Source organism: Schistocerca piceifrons, chromosome 3, assembly GCF_021461385.2.
Source record: "Schistocerca piceifrons isolate TAMUIC-IGC-003096 chromosome 3, iqSchPice1.1, whole genome shotgun sequence".
Lineage (NCBI taxonomy): Eukaryota > Metazoa > Arthropoda > Insecta > Orthoptera > Acrididae > Schistocerca > Schistocerca piceifrons.
In genome coordinates this window covers 597,144,258-597,163,951 of record NC_060140.1, presented here as the reverse complement: position 1 = coordinate 597,163,951, position 19,694 = coordinate 597,144,258, and the positions used below count along the sequence as shown (strand labels likewise).

Here is a 19,694-nt window from a genome sequence, read left to right as displayed (position 1 = left end):
GGGTCTATACAAGGGCGATGTACTTGAGGACAATATTATGGAAATGGAAGAGGATATAGATGAAGATGAAATGGGAGATTCGATACTGCGTGAAAGGTTTGACAGAGCACTGAAAGACCTGAGTCGAAACAAGGTCCCGGGAGAGAACAACATTACATTAGAACTACTCACGGCCTTGGGAGAGCCAGTCCTGACAAAACCCTACCATCTGGTGAGCAAGATGTATGAGACAGGCGAAATACCCTCAGACTTCACGAAGAATATAATCATTCCAATCCCAAAGAAAGCAGGTTTTGACAGATGTGAAAATTACCGAACAATCAGTTTAATAAGCCACAGCTGCAAAATACTAACGCGAATTCTTTACAGACGAATGGAAAAACTAGTAGAAGCCGACCTTGGGGAAGATCAGTTTGGATCCCGTAGAAATATTGGAACACGTGAGGCAATACTGACCCTACGACTTATCTTAGTAGCTAGATTAAGGAAAGGCAAACCTACGTTTCTAGCATTTGTAGACTTATAGGAAGCGTTTGACAATGTTGACTGGAATACGCCCTTTCAAATTCTGAAGGTGGCAGGGGTAAAATACAGGGAGCGAAAGGCTATTTACAATTTGTACAGAATCCAGATGGCAGTTATAAGAGTCGAGGGACATGAAAGGGAAGCAGTGGTTGGGAAGGGAGACAGGGTCGTAGCCTATCCCCGATGTTATTCAATCTTCTTATTGAGCAAGCAGTGAAGGAAACAAAAGAGAAATTCGGAGTAGGTATTAAAATTGTAATTCTGTCAGTTGAAAGGAATGGATAGTGTTTTGAAAGGAGGATATAAGATGACCATCAACAGAAGCAAAACGAGGGTAATGGAATGTAGTCGAATTAAGTCGGGTGATGCTGAGGGAATTAGATTAGGAAATGAGACACTTAAATTACTAAGGAGATTTGCTATTTGGGGAGCAAAATAACTGATACTAAGGAGTTTTGCTATTTGGGGAGCAAAATAACTGATGATGGTCGAAGTAGAGATGATATAAAATGTAGACTGGCAATGGCAAAGAAAGCGTTTTGAAGAAGAGAAATTTGTTAACATCGAATATAGATTTAAGTGTCAGGAAGTTGTTTCTGAAAGTATTTGTATGGAGTGTGGCCATGTATGGAAGTGAAACATGGACGATAAATAGTTTGGACAAGAAGAGAATAGAAGGTTGCGAAATGTGGTGCTACAGAAGAATGCTGAAGATTAGATGGGTAGATCACGTAACTAATGAAGAAGTATTGAATAGGACTGGGGAGAAGAGACGTTTGTGGCACAACGTCACTAGAAGAAGCGATCGGTTGGTAGGACATGTTCTGAGGCATCAAGGGGTCACCAATTTAGTATTGTAGGGCAGGTAAAAAATCGTTGCAGTAGGTACTGGGAGATGAAGAAGCTTGCACAGGATTGTAGCATGGAGAGCTGCAACAAACCGGTCTCAGGACTGAAGACCACAACAACAACAACAACAACAACAACGTGATGAAGTGAAGGGTAAGAAACTACGGAAAAATGTTACTGAATGGCATCAAAGGAGGCGAGACATTATCGACTGAAAGTCATATGTCTTTGTGTAATTATTTGGGTTGTGATAGAGACTTTAATCAGCCAGCACGTTTTAACCTAAGGGATATACACTTACTCTTGTCGTCTTCCCGTATGTCTGGTCGCTGGCAATTCTTCCCAGGCTTCTGGTAGCCGGGTCCATTAGCGTAGCTGAGTGTTGTATAAGCCAGTTTCTCCTCGTCTGTCCCAGCATCACCTAGAACAAGATGAAAATAATTACTGACACATTATAGCAGAACGAGTTAGAGTGCAAATGAGCTTCAAGTGTCGACTCTACAAGGATAATCCCAAACACAGGCAACAATAAGGTCGAAAAACAGAGTGGCTACACTGCCACGGCGATGAAGCAAGGTGTTCAGTATTCGACCATGGGTTAATCAGTCACAATATGGGTGTATAGGAGTGTAGAAAGTAATGCTTTAAATTATCAACAAGTTAACATCGAACTTAACTTTGGCCACCTCAGTCAGAAAGGAATTCGCTAACCAGTTTATAACCAGTTTAGTGGGCAACTTAACACACTGTACATGCCAATGGTCATCTGTCTAATGGAGCAAAACACATGTTTCATCTGAAAAGGCCTCTTGTTGCCACTCAGTGTACTCTCCAGTTGTCGTACTGGCGTGGAAATTCCAGCCTTTGTCGTCGACGAAAAGCAATCAGCGTGGGTGCACGAAACACGTGCCTGCTGCAGAGTCCCATACGCGGTGACGTTCGCTGAACGGTCGCTGAGGAGACAATGGTGTATCCCATCGTTTCATCTGGGTGGCCAATTGCTGAGCAGCTGCATGTCCATTCAGCGGTACCCATCTCCACAGCCGTCATTCACCCTTGTCATCTACGGTCCGTAGCGCACCAGAGATGCCTCGGCGCCGGTTTTGGATAGTGCCATTTTGCCACGTACGGTATACTTGAACCACTACGGTGCGCGAACCGTTTACAAACTTAGCTGTTCCCGAGATGTTTCTGCCTTGCCACGAAAGCCAACGATGATGCCCTTCTGGACGCCAAATAAATCTTTCCGTTTCCGCATTACAACGCCTGCAGTGTTCTACGTGTCCCTCTTTACATACACTCAAACTGGTAGTGCTGTTACCCTCCCCCCAGTGATACTCTTCGACGTCGAACATAGGCGGTGGTCACATCAGTGTGACTGGAGCGTGTATATTTTGCGTACCGCTATTATTTCCACCGTCTCATGTTGTTGTCGCGAATGGTGGGCGGGTGGGAAACCTAATGGTACGCCTCGAATCGAATTTTATCTTAAAGGTACTGTCATGGCGGTAACTTGAGTTGTTTAAAGTAATATATCGGTTAAATGTAAGCGTATCTACGTTATATGAGTCTGGCTGACGTCTCATATTGTCTAAAGAAACACAATTTGCTTTTCAAGCCACGTTTCATAGTACTTTTTTTCCTTTTACCTTTATTTTCTTTTTCAACAGTATGTGAATGGGCTCAGTGCTGCCATCGTAAGATACACATCAATCAATTATGCACTAGTTTGTACGACTACATACGCAGCAGATATCGTTTGTTGTTAGTTATTGTGCGTGCCACTGAGGTAAGGCAGCGAAATTCTGAGGAGATATATGTCGCACACATTAGACTGTATGCATATTAACAGGCTGTTCTAGTGAACATGTGCCGTGTTAAAGCCCAACTAAAACGCGTTCTTCTAAGGTAAGCGTTTCTGTTAAACTTGGCATAGGCAGGAAACCGCTGTTTGTGAGATATATTTTTGGTAATTTCTAGCACAGTACGCTCTCAAATTTTTAACGGTACATCACACCGCAACGCACAAGGCATTTCTTGATGCATCTACCACTGGAGTTGTGTGGAGTATATTCTTGACGGTTTTGCATTGCCTAACGAACTAGCGTGCAGAAGCACTTCTCTCTTTTTGGATATTCCCTAAGTCCTCTATTAATTACATAGAGGGGAAACTATAGATTGCATATTGGAGTCTTGCCGTTCTCACCTGTTAGTTTTGGCGGAAGTAATGACGAATGATGTAAATGTCAACGACCATAATCTTGTCTTCGGTACTTGTTGGCGTCCAAAGAAGCATCGTTATCTTTCCTTCGGTAGACATTTGTGGTATTAAATTTGCTCACTTTATATAGATTCATGAAAAATTGCATTCCAGAGTTAATTTTTGTAGAAATATACGGTATAATTCATTACACATTTTCAGAAACATGCCTCAATATTCACTGTTCGAAAATTAACTTTCAGATATAAAAAATTCATAATTTTAAAATTTCAAACAATACTCACAACCCAACGATTTCAAAAAGTAACACTTTACTTGGCACAGAAGTTGTTGCAATATTTCTTAGTATTTTGTGGTACATCCTTTTGATTTAATCACTGCCTCGACTCTGCGCTGCATCGAGTCCACCTAATGCCGCAGATATTTGGTTTGGTTACTCTGAACCACGAAATGACGATGGCCTCTAGGAACTCCCTTTTGTTACTGCATTTAGTCGTGAAACCATGATTTTAAGCCTTGATCTCAAGGTCTCAAATCGGCTGAGGTATTCACGGTTGCCAGGCCACGGTAGCATATTAATTTGACGGTGATGGAACCATTTGCTACGGATTTTGGCGGTATGGCAACCACGCTGACCTGCTGAAAGATGCACTGATGATTGTTACCTTCAAATCGCGGATAGAACGCAGCTATTACAGCATTAAGACTACATCTTGTAGTTTTTTGTGGTAATGTTGCCCTGTAACACTGCCGGATGTCCAATGCCATGACTTGACATGCAGCCCCATACCATGACACTGACGGGATGTTCCATAGTAGCAGTGGTGTTCTGACGCCATAAGTCTTCGCCCGGTCGACGTCGAATGAACTTAAGTCCATGACTTCCAAAGATGCTGATCTTAATCTCGTCACTCCAAATGACTCTAGCCCTGTCTGCCTCCGTCCATTCCCTCTACGTCAATGCCCATTGCACACGTTTCTGCCTCTGCATTTTGATCAGATAAGATTCTTCCTGGGGGTCTTCACTAACAAACCATTTTCACAAAGTTTCTGTCTGACGGTTCGATCTGAAACTTCAACCCCTGAAGTCTTCATGATGTCATTTATGTCTTTTGCGGTACGCTGACGATCTTTCACAGAAAGACGGCAGATTCTATGGCCTTGATTAGGTCAATATTGGTTTTCTGCCGGTTCTGGGAGTAGTTCTGATTCATCCAGTTCCTTCATGTCGGTTGCAAACTTTCTTCACGCCCAACATTCGTAGCGCAACCACCGAAACTGTTTGCTCTCTGCACACATTGTTACTTCCTTATTCCGTTTACTTGACGAACAATCCGTAAGTTTCGGAACAGGAGACATCCTTCTCAATCCATCATCCGTCTTAACTCAGCTCACACTAAGGAGATCTTACACATTAACAACAAAAATGTATTTTTACTACTGGAGCTACAACATTGATCCGAACGTTCTTCTATCGATGTACAAAGTAACAGAACACACTTCCAATGATTGATTTGTCAGATCGGAGCAAATTACAAACAGCTGCCCAAGCAGATGCAGTTCTTAAATTGTTGTTAATTACATCTATCAATTCATCTTTAGTAAAAAATGTAAGGTCACATACTCTAAAAATGATAAATATTCACTGGGACATACTGTGAAAAAAAAATGAAAGCATAATTTATTTTTTCAATAATTCTAAACTTACATCCACTTAGTGATGTTAAAATGAAGTAACATTTCAACAAAGTATCAAGAATTCTGGTCCCGGCGGAGGTTCGAGTCCTCCCTCGGGCGTGTGTGTGTGTGTGTGTGTGTGTGTGTGTGTGTGTGTGTGTGTGTGTGTGTGTGTCCTTAGGATAATTTAGGTTAATAAGTTGTGTAAGCTTAGGGAGTGATGACCTTAGCAGTTAAGTCCCATACGATTTCACACACATTATTATCAAGAATTAATACCACAACCGCACTTTCTCCAGATTCTGCAATCTACACTAGACAAAATATACGTGTATACAGGGTGTTACAAAAAGGTACGGCCAAACTTTCAGGAAACATTCCTCACACACATATAAAGAAAACATGTTATTTGGACATGTGTCAAGAAACGCTTAATTTCCATGTTAGAGCTCATTTTAGTTTCGTCAGTATGTGCTGTACTTCCTCGATTCACCGCCAGTTGGCCCAATTGAAGTAAGGTAATGTTGACTTCGGTGCTTGTGTTGACATGCGACTCATTACTCTACAGTACTAGCATCAAGCACATCAGTACGTAGCATCAACAGGTTAGTGTCCATCACGAGCGTGGTTTTGCAGTTAGTGCAATGTTTACAAATGCGGAGTTGGCAGATGCCCATTTGATGTATGGATTAGCACGGGGTAATAGCCGTGGCGCGGTACGTTTGTATCGAGACAGATTTCCAGAACGAAGGTGTCCCGACAGGAAGACGTTCGAAGCAATTGATCGGCGTCTTAGGGAGCACGGAACATTCCAGCCTATGACTCGCGACTGGGGAAGACCTAGAACGACGAGTACACCTGCAATGGACGTGGCAGTTCTTCGTGCAGTTGACGATAACCCTAATGTCAGCGTCAGAGAAGTTGCTGCTGTACAAGGTAACGTTGACCACGTAACTGTATGGAGAGTGCTACGGGAGAACCAGTTGTTTCCGTACCATGTACAGCGTGTGCGTTCACTATCAGCAGCTGATTGGCCTCCACGGGTACACTTCTGCGAATGGTTCACCCAACAATGTGTCAATCCTTATTTCAGTGCAAATGTGCTCTTTACGGATGAGGCTTCATTCCAACGCGATCAAATTGTAAATTTTCACAATCAACATGTGTGGGCTGACGAGAATCCGCACGCAACTGTGCAATCACGTCATCAACACAGATTTTCTGTGAACGTTTGGGCAGGCATTGTTGGTGATGTCTTTAATGGGCCCCATGTTCTTCCACCTACACTCAATGGAGAACGTTATCATCATTTCATACTGGATACTCTACCTGTGCTGCTAGAACATGTGTCTTTACAAGTACGACACAACATGTGGTTCATGCACGAGGGAACTCCTGCACATTTCAGTCGAAGTGTTCGTACGCTTCTCAACAACAGATTCGGTGACCGATGGATTGGTAGAGGCGGACCAATTCCATGGCCTCCACGCTCTCCTGACCTCAACCCTCTTAACTTTCATTTACGGGGGCATTTGAAAGCTCTTGTCTACGGCCGGCCGCGGTGGTCTAGCGGTTCTAGGCGCTCAGTCCGGAACCGCGCGACTGCTACGGTCGCAGGTTCGAATCCTGCCTCGGGCATGGATGTGTGTGATGTTATTAGGTTAGTTAGGTTTAAGTAGTTCTAAGTTCTAGGGGCTGATGACCACAGATGGTAAGTCCCATAGTGCTCAGAGCGCCATCTTGTCTACGCATCGCCCGTACCAAATGAAGATATAATACGCCATTCTCCAGGGCTGCATCAGCGCATCAGGGATTCCATGCGATGGAGGGTGTATGTAAGTATCCTCGCTAACGGAGGACATTTTGAACATTTCCTGTAACAAAGTGTTTGAAGTCACGCTGGTACGTTCTGTTGCTGTGTGTTTCCATGTAGATTAATGAGATTGAAAGTAAGTGTTTCCGGACACATGTCCACATAACATATTTTCTTTCTTTGTGTGTGAGGAATGTTTCCTGAAAGTTCGGCCGTACCTTTTTGTAACACCCTGTATATGTACGTTTATATATTCTAGAGACCTATTTCATATTTTTCGCTCCGCGCGCTGCTCCCCTCCTGGTGATTGTGCCCACTTTGGAAACTGGTTCGCGGTGTGCTGGCTGAGTGGCGCGTACTCACCGAGGATGTCGTTGCCGCGCGCCGGGTAGCCGTTGAAGGACATGGTGTGCGCGTGGTCGGCCGTCACCACCAGCAGCGTGTCACGCTCGTCCGTCAGCTGGTCGGCCACGCGGATCGCCTCCGAGAACTCGATCGTCTCGTCCAGCGCCTTATGCGCCCTGTTACTGTGGTGCGCCATGTCGATGCGTGCACCTGGAAAACGGCGAACAACCTTAGGTCTGAGTTGCAATACACTTTATAGCCCTACGTACTATGAAAATGTAAGTACGTATGTGTGTGTGTCTACATCTCCACCTAAACCACTGGACCGCTTTCAACCAAAATTGGTACACACATCGCTTACTGTCTGGAAAGAATTGATGCATAAGTAACAACCACCTACCCATCAAAGGGGTGGGGTTTGGGGTGAAAGAGCAATGTAGCATATGGTCGGCAAACACCCATACTTTATTCATCCTGGTATTTGAGAATGGGAGCAATTCGCGACTTGCAACAAACTTTACACATAATTTCATATCTTTACGAAACTTTCTCTCACTGACAACCCTTACAAAACTCATGAACGTGAAAAAGTATATGGCTTACTACAGTTTCGTTGTTCAGGCAGTAAAACTGACGGATAAGTGATAAACTTCTAGTTTATATCTTCTTCACTACGAAGCGTATTCGCGACGCATTTTGTAGCCGTTATTCACATATACCGCTGAATGTACCAGGAAAATTATACCACTGAACGACACAGAGTTCGGGGAATACGATATAGACACTGAACCACGTAAAAATCAAACTGCAAGGTGTAATTCGCTAGAGATGCAGGTGAACTGTATATACAAATACCTGTGTCATATTTTAAATATATGTGAAATATATTACAAAACGGCGTCTGCGGAAAAGGTCACAGGTTTAACGTCAACCTAAACCACGTCAACAATTTCAATCGAATAAGGTCCACATATTAGTCACTATCTGGATAGATATACTGTAATTTTAAGAACCACCAACATTCTATTGGGGAGGGAAGAGATGTGGGGAGTGGAGGTGACTGACAGAGTGGGAAAGAGGAGACACAGCTACGTTGGAGGGGATGAATAGAGAGAGGAGGAGATCGACAGAGAAGGGAGTATAAGATCGACTGAGGAGAGTGAGGAGGAGATGGACAAAGAGAGGAGGTGGTGGAGGTGGAGCAGGAGGAGGAGGAGGAGGAGGAGGAGGAGGAGAAGGAGGAGGAGGAGGAGGAGGAGATGAACAAAGAGAGGAGGAGGAGAAGGATATGAACAAAGAGAGAACGAGAGGTAGGAGGATGCGATGGATAAAGTGATGGGGAAGGAGGAAATCGACTAACAGAAGACTAAAATAAATACATATCCAGGCGATGCTGGATAGTCAGCTAGTGTAGAATGAAAGCGTGTGCTCGATTTTGCTTTGTTACCCTCGAAAAGTCGTTCGTTAAAGTGTCAAGTGCCGAGTTATTCATTCTTATGCGAGTTCTGAGTGGCAACTGGGATGCAAAGACGTTCCTCACCAGGTTATTGACTGCTTAATGTTTTACAATCTTTGACTAGCTAGGTGAAGACATGCCTGCTAGGCTATACTTTGGAGGTATTGTGTACTGCCCAATTTTGCAGCTTTGCAGATTTGTCAAAAACTTTTCTCTATTCAACTTTTCGTATATTGTGGCCGTGTATGGTTTGTGGTCCATCACAGAACAAGTGCAATCATTCATTTGCTTCTATTTTTGGAACGAGTCTCAATAATCTGGAATTTAACTAACATACCTTCAATTTACTTTACTTCTCCAGTCCTTTCGTGAAATCCATGCCAAAACTTCGAATGTACGTGTGCGTGACTACTAATTTTCGAATTTTCGTTTACTTTGAGCATGAATATTATTCTGAAAGCTCCTTACAGCAGAAATATTAGTCAATATAAACCGAAAACTACAAACAACAAAAGTATTTTTAATTCTTTGCGCCATTTTGAAGCTCAGAATGTAGGCAGAGCTGCCACTCTGAAAATAGCTCTGAGCACAATGGGACATAACTTCTGAGGTCATCAGTCCCCTAGAACTTAGAACTAGTTAAACCTAACTAACCTATGGACATCACACACATCCATGCCCGAGGCAGGATTCGAACCTGCGACAGTAGCAGTCGGGCGGTTCCGGACAGAGCCTAGAACCGCGAGACCACCGCGGCCGGCAATAAAATAATAGGAATGCGGGTAAGCTACTACAAACAGCATAGTGAACGCATTATTGTGGTCAAGATACTCACGAAGCCCACGCCTACTACAGCAGTACAAGTTTATATGCCAACTAACTCTGCAGATGACGAAGAATTTGAAGAAAATGTATGATGAAATAAAAGAAATTATTCAGATAGTGAAGGGAGTCGAAAATTTAATAGTCATGGGTGACTGGAATTCGGTAGTAGGAAAATGGAGAGAAGGAAAAGTAGTAGGCGAATATGGATTGGGGGTAAGAAATGAAAGAGGAAGCCGCCTGGTAGAATTTTGTGCAGAGCATAACTTAATCATAGCTAATAGTTGGTTCAAGAATCATGAAAGAAGGTTGTATACATGGAATAATCCTGGAGATACTGAAAGGTATCAGATAGATTATATCATGGTAAGAAAGAGATTTAGGAACCAGGTTTTAAATTGTAAGACATCTCCAGGGGCAGATGTGGACTCTGAATATAATCTATTGGTTATGAACTGTAGATTAAAACCGAAGAAACTGCAAAAAGGTGGGAATTTAAGGAGATGGTACCTGGATAAACTGAAAGAACCAGAGGTTATACAGACTTTCAGGGGGAGCTTAAGGGAACAAATGGCAGGAATGGGGGAAATAAATTCAGTAGAAGAAGAATGGGTAGCTGTGGGGGGATGAAGGAGTGAAGGCAGCAGTGGATCAAGTAGGTAAAAAGTCGGGGGATAGTAGAAATCCTTGGGTAACGGAAGAAGTATTGAATTTAATTGATGAAAGGAAAAAATTTAAAAATGCAGTAATTGAAGCAGCCAAAAAGGAACAAAAACATCTCAAAAATGAGATCGACAGGAAGTGCAAAATGGCTAAGCAGGGATGGCTAGAGGACAAATGTAAGGATGTAGAGGCTTATCTCACTAGAAATAAGATAGATACTGCCCACAGGAAAATTAAAGCAAAGAAGGGAAAGCAGAAAGGTGGAAGGAGTATAAAGAGGGTCTATACAAGGGCGATGTACTTGAGGACAGTATTATGGAAATGAAAGAGGATGAAGATGAAATTGGAGATATGATACTGCGTGAAGAGTTCGACATAGCACTGAAAGACCTTAGGCGAAACGAGGCCCCGGGAGTAGACAACATTCCATTAGAACTACTCACGGCCTTGGGAGAGCCAGTCCTGACAAAACCCTACCATTAGGTGAGAAAGATGTACGAGACAGGTGAAATACCCTCAGACTTCAAGAAGAATATAATAATCCCAATCCCAAAGAAAGCAGGTATTGACAGTTGTGAAAATTATCGAACTATCAGTTTAATAAGTCACGGCTGCAAAATACTAACGCGAATTCTTTACAGATGAATGGAAAAATTAGTAGAAGCCGACCTTGTGGAAGATCAGTTTGGATTCCGTAGAAATATTGGAACACGTGAGGCAATACTGACTCTACGACTTATCTTAGAAGCTAGATTAAGGAAAGGCAAACCTACGTTTCTAGCATTTGTAGACTTAGAGAAAGCTTTTGTCGACGTTGACTGGAATACACTCTTTCAAATTCTGAAGGTGGCAGGGGTAAAATATATGGAGCGAAAGGCTATTAACAATTTGTACAGAAACCAAAAGGCAGTTATAAGAGTTGAGGGACATGAAAGGGAAGCAGTGGTTGGGAAGGGAGTGAGACAGGGTTGTAGCCTTTCTCCGATGTTATTCAATCTGTATATTGAGCAGGAAGTGAAGAAAACAAAAGAAAAATTCGGAGTAGGTATTAAAAACCATAGAGAAGAAATAAAAACTCTGAGGTTCGCCGATGACATTGTAATTCTGTCAGAGACAGCAAAGGACTTGGAAGAGTAGTTGAACGGAATGGATGGTGTCTTGAAAGGAGGATATAAGAAGAACATCAACAAAAGCAAAACGAGGTTAATGGAATGTAGTCGAATTAAGTTGGGCGATGCTGAGGGAATTAGATTAGGAAATGAGACACTTAAAGCAGTAAAGGAGTTTTGCTATTTGGGGAGCAAAATAACTGATTATGGTCGAAGTAGAGAGGATATAAAATGTAGACTGGCAATGGCAAGAAAAGCGTTTCTGAAGAAGAGAAATTTGTTAACATCGAGTATTGATTTAAGTGTTAGGAAGTCATTTCTGAAAGTATTTGTATGGAGTGTAGCCATGTATGGAAGTGAAACATGGACGATAAACAGTTTAGACAAGAAGAGAATAGAAGCTTCCGAAATGTGGTGCTACAGAAGAATGCTGAAGATTAGATGGGTAGATCACATAACTAATGAGGTGTTGAGTAGGATTGTGGAGAAGAGAAGTTTGTGGCACAACTTGACTAGAAGAAGGGATCGGTTGGTAGGACATGTTCTGAGGCATCAAGGGATCACCAGTTTAGTATTGGAGGGCAGCGTGGAGGGTAGAAATCGTAGAGGGAGACCAAGAGATGATTACACCAAGCAGATTGAGAAGGATGTAGGTTGCAGTAAGTACTGGGAGATGAAGAAGCTTGCACAGGATAGAGTAGCATGGAGAGCTGCATCAAACCAGTCTCAGGACTGAAGACCGCAACAACAACAATGAAATGAACTAAGCTGACGGGAACTGTAAATATGAGCAATTATCTTTCAAAAATGCATTCATTTTCGATACTTCGTTGCCTTGTCTTATTGTACAATACACATAAACAGAAACTAAAATAGAAAAAAAGAAATCCACTCAAAATTACAGCAATGTAGGCAGTTATTAGTGTGCGTTTCGGTATGGTTATCATTAGAAATGGAAAAGGCTCCTATTCAGGATACGTGAAGTTTGACAGTATACTGAGAAGTACGAATAAAAACAAATAAAACAACAAATTACGAATCAAGTCGGTGCTGCTAAGTCACACTGCATCCTATCAAAGACAGAATAAGTTGATGCCTCAGATGTCTGCAACATGAATCGTGAGCGAAGATGAATTCTTTCTATATCTTAATTATTGTACATATGTGACGCATTTGGAAAGGAAATCATCCTTTATTGGTGTCGAAATGGACCAATTTTCAGTCTGAAGCATTACAGCGGACGGAGTTAGAATATCTTGTTAAATAAACCATCATAGAATTTTACATAATTAGGAAATGTGTATTGCAGTAGTGGTGCCGAGACGGTGGGGATTGCGGGATTCTTATGATCTTTACCAACAGATATTCAAAATCAGGTACATTCTTTTAGAGTGATGCATCGGCTTTTACTATGGAAAAGTTAACGATGTTTGCAACACTACTTTAGAATGTCGATGAATCACTGCTTCGTAATAGCTCCAGTTACAAAACAGATGGGTACTTTTTGACTTGCGAATAATTCGTGAAGACCAAGTACAAAATCTCTTCCAAAACACGTATTAGAGGCTGTATAAATAAACTGAAAGCGACATCGTAACACAGAGAGTGTTACCTGAGTTTCCTTAATCAAATTTCAATAAAAGTTATTTGCTAGACAGCTACTCAGTAAGTTGATACCATTTCTAAAGCTGTCCTTAGAAACGTTAATAGGTCGTAATATATTGTGTGAAGCTACTTCATCATTTGTTTACCTTCTACAAAGAGTATGAAACCATTTGGCTCCTTCTGCAGAGCACGAATAGCAACTTCTGTCATCTCCCAGAGTCTTGGTTCTGTTTCCGGGTTTGCGTCAAGGTGATACTGCATGTGTGAGTCCTCGAAGAGTCCTATGAAAAAAGATATTCAACACTTAAAGAAGAAGGTAACAATGTAAAATAGTTCGATTTACTACTTTCTTACTATACTAAAGATCATATTCTAAGTAAATCCAATGCTTCTAGGAGCTGACTGTTAACCGTGATGTATAGACACTTGGTAGTTTTGGCGTTTACCCAGAAAACAATATTCCGTAGAAACAACATTTAAACCTATAGAAGGGATATTCAAGCTGCTGTGATGAACTGTAGAATGTTTAAGACATTGCTTCATACTATGAAATAATCCAGAGTCTTCGAATTGCTTCCACTGCATTTGTTACAATCCTCTACAATGTAAGGTACGATTTGTTACATTGTTCTATAACGTGAAGTACGAAGTGGTCTTTGTTAGGTTCATGTCAGGGATTCCTAAATTACCCTTCTCTCAGGCGCTCACTTGTCGATGTGTGTGTACCTGTCTGTCCGTCTGATAGCATCAATGAACCACGAGGAATAAAATTGTTTCTCTCCACTCAACTTACGGGTTTTAAGCGCACTCGAATGTCTACTTGTTTCCATCAGCAGCCATGAGAAGACATTAAAATGTGTGAACGTGGATTTTTTCTTGAAGAATGAATTTCACGATTCAGGAGAAGTCTTTAAAATTCGTTGAGGCAAAGTAACAGTACGAGATGGTTGTGATTGGAAGCTTGGTTTAGATGTTACGAGCACAAAAACTGCCAACTTATTCGTTTATAATTGACAGACGTAAGGTGCACAAAAATTCGCAAACTCTGACGCCACAGCGCCTTGATTTGCTACCAGCAGTACAAAAATGTCTGTTACAAAATATCACCCCGTCAAAGAATGGCATTTTGGCAACCCTATAATCACATGAAGAGTACGTACAAAATTACTTGACTCATAGCAGCGCACAGACGTTGTAGTAAGGGAGAGAGAAACGGTAGTAGTGGGGGTTCCCTTATGGATGATTCCATCATGGTAGGGAACGTGTAGTTCTAAAGCTGAAGCCTTCATACAAACTCCTATCTTGTAGAAACTGTAAGCTAACACGGAAGCGACACTGCAACAGATTGTCTGATCGTCGAAGGTACGAACGATGTCGGTCGTGTTTGGGATCCTTCTGTAGACCTGGCGTCACGGATTGCCTGAGAAATAACGAGCGTTCAGTAGTGTTGTGAGCGCTAGTGTCGCCAGTGTTCTGAGCGCCCTGCTGCCAATGTTGCAGCCAGTGCGACCATTAAACGTGACTGTAGCGAGTTATTTACTGCATTTCGTTTCCACTTGTTGCTTGTTGTCATGGATGATGGTGTTTCTACATAAGGAAGCGAGAGACATAATTTGCAGGATACGCGCTCTCTTCGAGGCAAAGCACCTGCAGGCGACCATAGCAACTGTCGCTTGCCACTGGTAATGGTGTAATACCCAACTGTGCCTAGACCTCCGTGGAAACCCAACGATTATGAGACTGTAACGGTTTACACCAGTGCGACCGACTATTGTTCAAAGCGCAATAGGTTACCGGAGTACGCTGAAATTACTACAGAAAGAGACATTTATTTTAAACTGTCTTGAAAATATTCCTCCCTTTCTCTCGTTGCCACATAAAAACTGCGATCTTTTGCCAAAATACAGCGGGGTTTATTCGGTGCCATGCTAAAGCCGTTGCAATTGTGACGGAATTCTAAAAAAATTCATCACTAAACAAACAGTTGAAGACAAGCCAGATCAATATGTGACGGAAAGATCATACTCATTATAAAAATAAACGTACAGTTTCTTCGCTACCGTTGCTACGAAGCGATACTAATTCTGATTTCACCAGCTATTGAAGACCCTTAAAATAAATACACTTATCTCATTGAAAAGAGTGTCATTCCTCATACATAGCAGTAGCCCACTTTGAATGCTGTCATTGGCAAAATACTTGTTTTGATATTGAGCACTATTTATAAGATATGATAGATGTTACGAATGTATCACACTCAAAGTGTGAATATAAGTGTTTGCAGTACATACAAACCTTTTTCCGAGATTGGATATGTAGATTCCATCTCTAGTTTAAAGAGAAATTCAGTATGTTAGCTAATTTCCTATGTAGCAGTGTGCGACGTAACATGCAACAAACGCAAACTCATAGCAAACTTAATTTTTCATTGCGCGCTGTTTGAATGTCGCCCAGTAGTTTACTTAATGCTGACGTATCACAATTAATGTAACCATTAGCGAACTAATACGCAGCTCATCAGAAGATTTACACGTGAGGCTACCAGATGTGTGGGAACTCGATTCCTTTTTACAAACTAGTTCCTTTAAAATCGTTTGAGAAAGACTGCAGCCGGCCGCTGTGACCGAGCGGTTCTAGCCGCTTCAGTCTGGAACCACGTGACCGCTACGGTTGCAGGTTCGAATCCTGCCTCGGGCATGGATGTGTGTGGTGTCCTTAGGTTAGTTAGGTTTAAGTAGTTCTAAGTTCTAGGGGACTGATGACCTCAAATGTTAAGTTTCATAGTGCTCAGAGCAATGTTTTGAGAAAGACTGCAGAGTAAATGGTGTGCATCTGCCTCAGTTCCTGCAGTGTAGCTCCGCCTGCACCTAAGTGAGCAGAGAATTTTTCGTTCATAACGGACAAATTGCGCAGCTCAGTTGGTGACAGTGCATGGAAATTCAGAACGGAGGGATGGGCACTCTCCATGCGCTGAGAGCGAAAATTCATTTCCGCGCAGGGTGACAACTTACCTTGTGCGAGTTAACTCTGGTGTAAAGCATGTCATTAAAGAAAGTTGTATGTAGTTTCTGACAGATTTACAATTTTAACAAGTATCTTGATTCAAACAGTATATCTACATTGTCCTGTTACTGCAGTGGGTAGCGTTTTGCGTTGGAATACTGAAGCTCGCATGCTTGTTTCCGCATTTAGATTTAATTTTGTTTAATTCTGTAAGTTTAGACATAATAATATGGTATCTGCCTTCTGAATCGTAACACAGGAATAACAGCAGGTCTTATGTAAAAATAGTACAATTATTTAGTACTAACACAGAAACGAGAAATCAGTCGTTTTCATCATTGAAGTTTTAAGCGAAGAGTTAACAGAAACATGATCGAGCGAATCGCTAGATGTTGGGAGATACACGGAGGTCGATTCGAGCAATTGCACTAAAGACTGCACAGTATTTTAAATTCACTATCAGTGGCTGCATGTCTCTCACAAGACACACAATCTTTAGTGCAATTGCTCGAATCGACCTCCGTGTATCTCCCTGCTACAAAATATAGTATGTATGTTTCACGTCTATACAATGAAAATTTTTCATAAATATTTCAATGTTACGACAGGTAATATATTTTTAATTGAGTATTACACTTCATGATTATTTTTTACGTGTCCGACCAAAAACTGTTGAGTTCTTTATTAATTTGTGGGGTACTGTACACATCGTGTAATAAACACTGTGTACAAAAGCATTAATGGGAATATCAGAATCAGGGAAAAAACTACACGTAGAACCGAAATAGCACTCCTTAATTCGAATATTCTAACGCAAAACTCTTCGCACTACTCTAACTAGTAGTCAGCGTGGCTGTATGTATTTAATGACGATACAGCCGGACAAGTGGTTACAGTAGTGTCAAAGTGCGTTTATTTGACGTCCATTTTCTAACAAAAATATGGAAGGACGAAATTTTGTAACAGACATTTTTACGTTGTTAATCCGCGACGAAACGCGCTTTGGCGTCAGAGTGTGCAACTTTTGGTTCGTCCTGCGTAAACAGTGAATCCCATAGTGCTCAGAGCCATTTGAACCTACAGTGTCGAGAGTACCAAATCTGAGGCATTACTTCTCACCATGGACAACGCAGTGGCCGACGGACATCACTTAACGACCAAAAGAAGCGGCTTTTGCCGCACTTTATCAGTGCTAACAGACAAGCAACACTGCGGACATATTCTTAAGGATAGTGCGGCGAAACTCTGCGTTAATGGGTTATGGCAGCAGACGACCGACGGAATGCCTTTGCTAACAGCACAACATCGCCTACAGCGCCTCTCCTGGCCTCGGGACCATATCGATTGGACTGTAGACGACTGAAAAGCCGTGGCCTGATCAGATTTAAACTGGTAAGAGCTGATGGTATGGTTTGAGTGTGGCGATGACCCCTCGAAGCCATGGACCGAGGTTGTCAACAAGGCACTGTGAATCTGGTGGTGGCTCTACGAAGTTGTAGGCTCCGTTTGCATGGACTGAACTGGGTCCTTTGTTCCAACTGAACCGATCATTGATTGGAAATATTTACGTTTGGCTACTTGGAGACCATTTGCTGCCATTCATGTACTTGATGTTCCCAAACAACGACGGAATTTTTATGGATGATAATGCACCATGTCATCAGGTCAGAACTGCACGTGCTTGATTTGAAGAATATTATGAACAATTAGAGTGAATGATTTGGCCATCCAGTCCGCCCCACATTATCTCATCGAATATTTATGTTACCTAATAGAGAGATTAGTTCGTGCACACCAACTTGCACTGCAACACTGCCGCATTCATGGAAGGCTATAAAAGCACCATGGTTCAGTATTTCTGCAGCGGACACCCAACGACTTACCGATTCCACGCCACGTGGAGCTGCTACACTACGCCGGGCAAAAGGAGGTCCGATGCGATATTAGTAGGTATGCCTCGACTTGTATGTATGATAGGGGAAGTGTACTACCTGGTTGCGTTAAGTCGGTTAATAAATTACTGGTAAGCTTATCAAGAGGCGGCTTTGTGTCATCAGAACAGTGATGTAATTATATAATTTTATAAACATCGAAGAAGCAATCACGGATATAGAACAAAGCCAAAGGAGTGGGATTAAATGCATACCTGAAAGGGTATCATTTGTAAGTTCCGCTGATTATATTGTTATCCTTTGTGCTAGTGAGGAAAAATTGCGGGAGGTCTTGAATGGAATGAACAGTCTAATTGGAGCAAACTGTGGATTGAGGCGCAACAGGGGACTAGCAGAATGGAGAACAGTAGGTCACTGATGAAAATTGGTGACGAAGTAGACGAAGATATGGTATTTTTCTGTCTTCGAAATACAATAACTCATGACATGTTTAAAACGCAGACTAGAAAATGCAGTAACTGTATTCCTGGGCAGATGTGTTAACAGTGGCCTTTGTTTCTTCTTCTTTTTCTTCATTGTCCTTGCCCGTTTCTTTAACGTGAGCAGCATTGTTATGTGAACGACCGGCAGATGTTTGTGCAGTGGGGGACCGATGTCCTTCTTGAAGTCACCATTTCACATGGGACGGAGTCTGTGTATACCCCCAAATGTCTTCGTCTAGAATAAACCTTATGTTCCTTACGTTCAAGTGTGAGAACAATTTCTAAACGTTGGCATAGCGTGTATCTGTGGCGGTACTTGGGTACCAGTCCGGCATTTACTTCGTTCTAAGTAGGAAACTCCCAAAAACCACATCCAGGCTCGCCAGCTCAACAGCTCTCCGCGTTAATCGAAGAGATGGGGCAAGCTCCCCTCTCCTAATCCCAGAAGCGACTCGTCCACGAGCTCGGCTATCCGTGTGGGCCAAACATCGGCCCTAATTTGAGGGTGATATATCTAGTGAAGTACGTCTGGAGCACAGCATGACACGGAAGGGAATCGTTTTAATACGAGAAAACCGGAAATAGAACAGATGCGTCTGCGATGTGGTGCAACAGAAAGGTGTTTGATAGTAGATAAATAGATAAGAGAGGAAATGCGGAGGCTATCCGCAGAATTTGGGAGGAATGAAATGTTTGGAAAATACTAATAAGAAAAAGAGACGGAATGACAGTATTTGTGTGTAGCGAGAAAAAACTGTAAAGACAGTAAGTGGAATACATCCAATAAAAAAGTGAGGACGTTCGAAGCAAGTGCTACTCACCCCATGATGGAATGGTTAAAAAATAAAAAATGATTACCAACGGGGAAAAAAAATAGCATCACCAAAAAATTATTAATCCTAAGTAATGAAGTTAGGGGAAGGTAAAATGTTGTTTAAGTGATTAATATTGCAAGATTACAGCTTAAACTAAGCGCGAGATACGCCACTATAAATCTGAAATGGTGGAATACTATTAACGGCCACCAGAACGTGGAATACAAGCATGCGAACGCCCATTAACTGTGTTGTGCAGTTGCCGGCCGTCAGTTTGTGAGAGAGAATTCCGTGCCTCTTGCTATTGGTCGCTCACTGCAGGGACGGACAATTCTGTTTGTGGACGACGCTGGAGTTTTTGTCCGATGCTGTTCCGTATGTGTTCGATTGGAGACAGATCTGGTGATCTAACAGGAG

The 19,694-nt window shown here is 42.1% G+C and overlaps 1 protein-coding gene across 1 annotated transcript in view; it reads right to left on the bottom strand.

The window, feature by feature from the left end:
• Nucleotides 1-19,694, bottom strand: part of LOC124788230 (membrane-bound alkaline phosphatase-like) — a 179,221-nt gene that overhangs the window by 8,077 nt on the left and 151,450 nt on the right. The window contains exons 7-9 of the mRNA XM_047255412.1: nt 13,232-13,366; nt 7,449-7,640; nt 1,676-1,795 (exon numbers count right to left, since the gene is read on the bottom strand). Coding sequence (XP_047111368.1) covers nt 1,676-1,795; nt 7,449-7,640; nt 13,232-13,366 — 447 coding nt within the window. The remainder of the gene's footprint in view (nt 1-1,675; nt 1,796-7,448; nt 7,641-13,231; nt 13,367-19,694) is intronic.